General features: G+C 37.0%; 1 protein-coding gene across 1 annotated transcript in view; it reads right to left on the reverse strand.

Moving 5' to 3' along the window:
• The window catches only part of KIF16B (kinesin family member 16B), a 126,302-nt gene extending 117,969 nt beyond the window's left edge, over positions 1-8,333 (reverse strand). Inside the window, exons 1-3 of the mRNA XM_009881419.1 lie at positions 8,298-8,333; positions 7,191-7,304; positions 2,608-2,724 (exon numbers count right to left, since the gene is read on the reverse strand). Of these exons, the coding sequence (XP_009879721.1) occupies positions 2,608-2,724; positions 7,191-7,304; positions 8,298-8,333 (267 nt within the window). The remainder of the gene's footprint in view (positions 1-2,607; positions 2,725-7,190; positions 7,305-8,297) is intronic.
• Positions 8,334-8,897: the final 564 nt, after the last annotated feature.

Here is an 8,897-nt window from a genome sequence, read left to right on the forward strand (position 1 = left end):
GACACCTGTGAGCTCCTCTTCCTCTTTCCTTTGCCCAGATATAATTAGTGATTCATCATCCGGTCTTTTTTTTTGTAATCACACTCTATCCCTTCATTTTGCCCTTTTCAGCTTCTTCCCCCGTCTCTGTCACAGCTTCTCTGTCCTTCTCAAACCAGGCTTCATTCTTTGAAATAATAATCTGTTCTCTCCTTCTATCTTACCTAACTCTTCACCTAGCTGCACCTCTGTTTAAAAAAAAAAAAAAAATTAAAAAAAAATAGAAAAAGGGAGAAACTTACAGCTTAATAGGGCTTTTTTTTGAGACAGTTGCCTTTGCTAACAAAGAAGCAGCCTTTTCCAATATGTATCAATCTCTACTCCAGATAAAGTTTCAGGGTTCAGTGTTGGAATTTCCCCTACACGTTTCTGTTATTACTTTTTTTTTTTCTTTTAAAAGACAGTAAGAGGAAAAAGTAAGACTTTTCTTTCATCTCATGCTTGGAAACACCTGAACAGTTTTAATTAAAGCTTAAGGAAAAACATGAAAGATCCATCACAAAGTTCTAGGCAAGACATTAGTGTCTGACATAATTTCGCAACAGCAAAGAGAGTCTTAAAATAGGAAATGCTAGCTCTAATTGAGTAACTTCAACCATAGCAATATAGTGATGAGAAAGGAAGAACACACAGTGCCCAGCATATAATCAGTAAAGTATATATCTTACAGAATGTACACTCTTTATTAGAAACTATATTTAAACATTTTCTCCCTTTTCACTCCCTACAGCTCCAGGGCAGGATCAGCTACATCTCTGACAGGTTTGCTCTGGGTTACAGTTTCCAATCATGGAAATCTGTAGAACCAAAATAAGTAGTTCACTTCAGAACTGAATTTTCTCATTAAAAGCCTGTTTTCCTTCTGTGCTATCTAACCAGAAAACTCCTCACTGCAATTTAAAGGTACTATTTCTTACCCATCTACCTTGGACATAGGGAACAAATTATTCCCTTCCTTTCTCCAACAGCCTTTCACATCTTGGAAGAAGACTTTTGTTCCTCCACAGTCTTCCTTTTTCTGTGTATGCAAGTCTGACTTTCCTGATGGATCATATTTGATAGATCTCCGATCATTTCAGTGGCTCTGCTCAAGACTGATTCTAACTGGTCCACATATTTCTTGACATGATTGCTGCACACAGTATGCAGAAGAAGGCTTCCAAAGCCAAGAACAGCAGATATTGAAAGGAAAATGGGAATAGAATTCGTACTTTTTAAGGGGAAGTAAAGAAAAAATAAAATTTATTTCCAATTCAGGTTTTCTTATAGCACTGTAGTCTCTCTGACAGGGCCATCAATTTTCAAGCATTTAACTTGGCGGCTGAGTATATTTTATACACGCTCTGTACAAAGCCAGATTAAAGTATTTATGTTATCATGGCAAGAAGATTAGACCTTTATTATTGAATAGTGTCAAACAAACTTCAGCACCTATTCATTTGCAAAATGTCTTGATGATTACGGTCATTACATATAGTGAGGCACTCTCATAAAAACGTCACCTTTATAGATTTCTGAAATAGAAATCCACGTCTAGGTCATAAGATCTCTTCTGGTTACAAAAGTCTATTCTGCTTACCATACTGAAGTTAAATATAAACCTACTTATTCTGTGACAACTGAAGGAAAAAGATTTACAGCTAATTTACTCTCCTAAGCTAAAGGACGTACAAAGTGCCCAATCTTACTACATTTCAAAAGAGTGATCTATCTGAGGAAGGACAAGTAGCAATATTCTCCTGTTCAATTCTGCTGGGAGAAGACATGCCTTTTTTTTTTTTCCCCCCAAGGATTAAAGGAGAATGAAACCTGTAGAGGTTGCCTTGCAACCAGGCTTCATCAATCCGTCCTTTTAAACTGCTTCAGTCCCTCAGTTGGCCCTTTTAAACTGCTCCACTCCCAACAGTTCAGTGGGTTCTTTCTGTCCTTGGGCAGTCATGGAAGCAACTGCAAGGAAGTCCTTCACTCACAAACTGCCAAATGGCCCTCCTACCGTACCTTCCTCTTCCAGGGTCTTCACTGCAGTGCTCAACAGGACTTTAATCCTTAAAGTTACTGTATCATCTCATAATGATGTGTTGAAACTTACATTTAGCGACTCTTATCCCCAAGCTTCTACTCCTCACTTCATAGCCTTCTCTAAACAGGGGTCAAGGACCTATTTTAATCTTCCGACCCTTCAAAAGAGGCCTACAAAACAGATCTCTTCAGAAAGAGCCAATCATTCCTGTTCTCAAAATCAGCATCTTCTTTTTTGTCTCGAGTTGGGCATAGAAAATCAGCAGTAACATTTGAAAATTTTGGCTTTGTTACTGAACAAAAATTATTGCTTTTTGTCCAACGTAACAGAGTATCACTTAAACACACTTCTTCCAACTGTAAATATCTACCTACAAAAGAAAAAGCTTCTAAAACCTCTGATTACTACTGTAAGATATGATACAGGGGGCTTCAGTAGCATACCATCAGGATCAGCAATAATAATTCCACTAAAACACGGTCTTGCAATAGCATAATTTCAACTCATCGCTACAGAATAAAAATGCACATTTGCAAAACACAACATACCGCATTTCCCATCATGGTGTAGGACTTCCCAGATCCAGTCTGTCCATACGCAAACACGCAAGCATTATAACCTTCAAAAGCAGATTTAAGTACATCGGTACCAAGAGTTTTGAAAACCTGAAAACAAAGGAAGTTTCTTTAAGACAACAGAAGCTTGGAGGAAAAAGTTGTCGTCAGTCCAGCATGGCAAATATTAAACAATAAACTACCAAAATACAAGCTATTGGCATTGACCAATGATATTTACTAGAGGACAGGAAATTAGTACTTCGAATAAAATACTGAGTTTTACTACAGTATTTAGTTTACAGCAATGCAACAGCATGTTTTCTACTTCTTTTTCTGTCAGAGATATACTTGACATGCAGAAGTAAAAACAAAACCAAAAAAAAAACAAAAAAACCCCACTCCCTTCTTTCTATAGCTCCAATACCTTTCAGCCAATATCAGATACTTCATTCGCTTTTCCTTATTGTTAATATCTACACACTTTTTGTACCTTTGCCAGGTCTCCATGTTCTGCAAATCTCCAGCCCCTTCTCAAACAGAAATGTTTGATCCTGTCAGTTTCTTGGTTTGTGTTTTTTGGAGGGTTTTCGTTGGCTGGGTTTGGGTGTTGTTTTAATGAAGTTTAATAAAATGGCCCATTTCTTTCTCCTTATTGCCTCCCTAACTGGCTTTTACATACCATTACTTTTTAGGCGAGAAAACATGTTTCCATGTTTGCCATGTGGTAAGTAAGCGACCCTCTTTCCTCAGCCAGCCTTTTCTCTTTCACCCTCAACATTACAAACCGGTAACAATCCCTCCTTCACACGCCATAATTTGGAGTCTGATCTCACCTAATAACTTCAGTTCTCATGAGATGCCTTCACCACCTTCCTCTGCAATACTGGCTCCAGTAACCCTCCCAGATTCCTGACCTTTCATTGCCATTATTACCCCTCATTTTCACCCATACCCCCACTGGCCCACTGGGCAAGGAGCACCACTTGGTGCAGCATTTCTCTCAATGAAAACATTAATCTGGGTCTCCCAATCCAGCCATGATTTTGAAAAATCTCATAGATGCTTCACCTAATTTGGCTACTAGTGCACAGTACGTGTGGTTTAAATTAGCCAAGGTGTACAAGTCATTTTCAATAGCGATGGCACACACACAGTATAATCATGCTACTCCTCCCCTGGAGGAGTGTTGGGTAATTTCTTTCATCATTAATGCTCAGTTGCAAGTATGCCTTTGGAATACATAACTTGATCTTCCCTTGGGCAAAGGAGTTACAATGCTGTAATCTGGTACTCTTCTCAAAGAGGAAAAGTATAAAGATCAGCCAAAGCACAATTTCCCTTTCGCTTTTCGTTTGAAAAGGAGCACCTCGGTGGAATTCTCCCTCCTGAGTAATCGCTCCTTTATCCCCCACACACACACACACTTTTCCCTTTCCCTATGTCCAATTTTTTACTTCATTACCTGAACCAAATCTTTATGCACTACTGGTTAGACTGCACTTTCCCTTTTAAAAATGTGTGTATACCTCGCCAAGTGATTTCAGGTAGTACACAGGACAGAGTCGGTGTTGTCTGAACACAGAGGCTTAACACATAGGTTAGAAGAAAAGACATCGTTAGGATGGGACTTTGTCAGAACCAAATGACTGGGACACTGGTTTATCACAAAAGGGCACTAAACTCATCAAAATTGTATTTGTTTCTCTTCCATGAATACAAACTAAGTAGCTTGATGCTAAATTGCCACTCCCACTCTAATTTTTGAATACTAAAGCACATTTTGCATCTACAAGGCGTATTAATGGAGCATGTAGTATTAGACAGACTTCCATTTATTATTTTTCTGCCTTTCAAAAGGAAAAAAAAAATATAACCGTCATGAACAAAGCCCACTAGGCAACTGCATTACTAACAATCAAGATGAATTTTATTCCACGGTAAGATGAATGTGAATCAGACGCCCTTCTATGCCACTAGTGCAGTAAACTGGAAATTCTGCAGCAACTTGATAAGAGCTTAACTACAAAGTCTTCCAATTAAATATAAAATGAACAACATAAGCAAAACAATAGCTTGTGTAGCATTTGTTTAGAAATTGCACTCCCACGGTTTGAAAACTCCTTTTGTTTTCAGTGTGCTGCACACATAATTAAAACAACACTTGACCCAGGGACGGCAATTTTTTTGTGGCTGAGCCAGAGAAGTTAGCATCCCTGACAGTAAGGATGAAGGCAGCAGTCAGGGGCTGTGGGACACACTGCAATGGCAGAATATTGAGCATGGACATCTAAGCCATGTTTAGGATTTATTGTTAGCATCCTATTACCATGAACCATAAAGCTTCACAGCTTTAAAAAAAAAAAAATATCATTGCTCAAGGCTGCAGCAGCGATCCCTATATGGGCATTTTAATTTATTTCTTTCCATAAGCTCCTGACACAGGCAAGTTATACTGATCTTGCCCCAACCTGACCTGCTCTGAAACAGAGGCAAAACGGCACCAAAACCGAAAAACTTAAAACAAGGAAAACTTAATTTATCACTTATATGTGGAAACTGGACATCAACGCAGAATACAATTTGGATATCCATTTATATTAATTCAAGTTTCCTTTGCAAATGGCTATTTTAACAAGAATTAAACTTCATTATTTCACATCACATTCAGATCCTGGAAAAAAACTTGTATTGTAACAGCAACAGCCTAACAACACAGTGGACTCTCTTCCTGGGATTCTTCTAATGAGGTCTTGTCTAACATAGCTTTCCAGAAGTATCTCAAGTCAGGTAAAGAAACAGCTACCTAAAGGATCCAAGAATTAAATACCCATAACCCTAAGCCACAACTGGTACCTAAGAAGAATTTCTATAACTACTTTCATAGTACATTTTGCAGGCTTTTCCAAATATGCATTGATACATCATAAATACTGTTTTATGGAGATGTACTCATCTCTATCAGGAAGAACTGAGGATACGGTAATCAGTTATCACTGAGAATTATATGCATTTTCAGGAACCTAAGCAACATTAAACTGAGACAACCAGTTGATTTCTATGAGCAAACTTAAAGCAATCATTTGTTGCATCCGCACAACCACAACCAAAAATCTCAAGCTTCAGTTAGAATCAGAGCAGAAAAATACACGATCAAAGCTGCTTTAATTAAAATGTATAAATAGCTCTGAATGTTCAACTTAAAGCATCCACTAAAGTTCTCGTAAAGCCATATGGATTGACCAACCTGTTTAAAACATCCACTAGAAACTAGGCTTCCAACCACTGCACTCAAATACTCCTTTAATTTGCCACAGTCCTAAAGTAATTAGGATATTTCTACATCAATGCTGAAATAAATGTATATTTCTTGGTATTTCAGCAAATATAGCAAAAACTGTGTTACTTAAAAGAATATCATCAAGACATGAAAATCAAGAACGTTTAAGAATTTAAATGATCGAATGTTTGGATTAAACACTAACTAATAACTCTGCGAAATAAAGAAAGAAGATTGCAGAAAAAAAATAGGACCTAACGCTTACACTGAAGGTTAAATAGAAATTTCAAGTATAAATTCCCTATCAAACAATTATAGTCATTCTATATAATGGCAAAGCTTGTTCTGCTCATAAATATTTGAAATTGGCTTCAACTTATTGTTTCTTATTATTAGTTTTAATTCTGAGGCTTTTTAGGATTAGCCATACCACTATCCCTGATTTTGGGGGTTACAGAATACATGAGGTACATACCAAAAAGGTATGCATCCAACTGGCTTACAGTATATTCGGCAAACCCTTGCATTGCTTTAAGGGGAAAGAAATACTCTCACTTTGATCTTACAGCTCCCAAGTTTCACAAACCGAAAGAGAAGATGGCAATCACAAAACGCTGGAATTTTACTTAATAGATTTATTCGGAAATGTGAAATAACAAAAAGGTTCGATGCTCACATCAAATGTGAGGTCAGGGAGGGACTATCTGTTCATCTAAATAATGCCTATAGCTCCGAGTTTGATTTTCTGAGTGTGCAGGAAGAAAGGTAGTTTTGTCCTTTCCTAAGCTGAATACTCAAGGGAACAGAATGAAGAATCTTCTTCAATGTGTACCAAGACATTTGGACAAAACAAGAAAAAAAAAAAAAAAAAATACCAACTCCAACACAACACTTCAGCCAGATAAGAAGAATGTTTCTGCCTAAGTGAATTAAAAATATATGCTTGTTTCTCAAAAGTGATTTTTTTAAAAAATGCTTTTCAAAAACAAATTTAGTGCTCAGAGAAGTTTTCTAACTTGACCTTACAAGACAAATCAGGCAAGACAACAAGAAAGAAGGCATTTAGCCTGTTGTACTAGAAAACACAGCACTTAAAGTTAGGTAAGTTTGGGTTTGTTTTTTTTTAAAAAAAAAAAAAAGAAAGAAAACAAAATTCAAATTCTCAGGTACCTAAGGAATTTTTAAATTACACAAGAAGCAATTTCAATGGAGAGAAGTTTCAAAGTATGCTTTCAAGCCAAAGAAAAGAGAAAGGGAGAAAAAAAAATAATCAATTATTAACATTCAGAAATCCTACCATTTCTTGACAAACAAAGGTGGGACTTTTACTGTCTGCTGAGAAATAAGAAAAATCATAGGTAAACGTCTTGGTTCTTTCTCGTCCTGTGTCTCCAGTACCACCCTCTGGTACCTATTAAAAAAGGAAAAAAAAAAAAGAGAGAGAGCTGGTACAATACATCCTGATGAAGTAATTAAAAACATTTTACAAGAAATAATCTGAATGCAAATTTAAAATAAGGCTATACACATTGAAGAATTTATAATGACAGATCAGTATTATTCCAACAATAGTGAAAAAATTAGCAACACATATACCCTTCAGTCAGAAGGATAGTCATGTTACAAGACAGCACAATGGGAATTATTTGGATTTTAGCTTACTGCTCCTAACACCACACTACATTTATGTCACAATACTTATGTTTAGTTAAATCAGTCCTGTATATCAAATTCAGATTATAATAAGAGATATACACATATAATCAATAGGAGCCAGAGAGACCTGTGCACTGTGAACAGCATTTCAATGCAGAGTCGTAATTTAAACGGTGTTACATACCTGCGGCTTAAGCTATCACCGCAGGAGACATGACAGCTAGCACTATATTCCAGCAATATTCACTGGTATCCGAATCAGCCTAAACAAATGACACACTGAAAATTGTCATTGGAAACCATCTTGCAAAAACCTATCTGCTGTGTATGATTTCTCTTGCTGAGAGAAATGTTAAAATCTGCCATGAAAATATTATAGCAAGTGATGCGTACTTTGGGTTTAGTTCATTTTCATAGGAATTCCAGAACTCTTCTACAGATGAAGCAAAGGTTTAATAGCTACCAAGCATGTACCTCTCTTCTATTGTTGGCTTTCATCTTCCAGGTAATTAATGACCAGAGCGATAAACCTTCGAAAACCTACGAGATACAGTCTATAGAGCAGTTCTCAGAAAGCCGCGGTGCAGCAAGTTAACAGTTTGACCTGTTTCCCCAAAGTATTACTTCAACACTGTATTTTAAAAACTAAGGGCTGCTCTCCACAGCACAGTGAGCACCACTATTTTGTCCCGTCATATCTTGGCAGCTATTCAGTTAGGACTTCCTTTTTTAAATTGTGTTTACTCACCTTTAAGTTTGTGATTGTCGTTTTATTTTTTTCCATTGAAATAATAAACTTTGCATTCAGGTCTTTCTCCCTGAAAGAAAAACGAGACTTGAATACGTTAAACAAAACATACCACCAAAATCCACAGTCATATTTCCACTCACTAGGTTGCTCGCCACAGTCAATGACCAAGTGAAATCATTTTTATTTCATTTTTAATTGTTGTGACCAATGTTTATTTATTGCTATGGGATATATTTGAAGTACTTAGGCTTGCCTCCAAATCCCTTCATCTACAAACACAGCAGCAGCTTGGGGAAACCTGCTTTAGAAGTTTGACTCTGCAAGTCAATTAAGTGGTTTGTTCTTAATTTGAAGTACTCTGATCCAAAGCCCAGTGAAGTCAATTATGTGGCTCTAAGGAGCTGCAAAACAGAACGTTACAAGATGAGTCCCAGCCTCTTACCACCATCCTGGTAGCAGCAGTTCTCATTTACCCATATAGCCCAGGTAACAGGGACTAAATATTTAAACCACAAAACCCCAGTATTTTAAAACTCGCTTACAAAATGAGGTATCCAACACTTTTTTTTTTTTGAGTTGTGATGGATCGTGGCCGTG

The sequence above is a fragment of the Charadrius vociferus genome, unplaced genomic scaffold (assembly GCF_000708025.1).
Source record: "Charadrius vociferus isolate BGI_N301 unplaced genomic scaffold, ASM70802v2 scaffold583, whole genome shotgun sequence".
Taxonomy (NCBI): Eukaryota; Metazoa; Chordata; class Aves; order Charadriiformes; family Charadriidae; genus Charadrius; species Charadrius vociferus.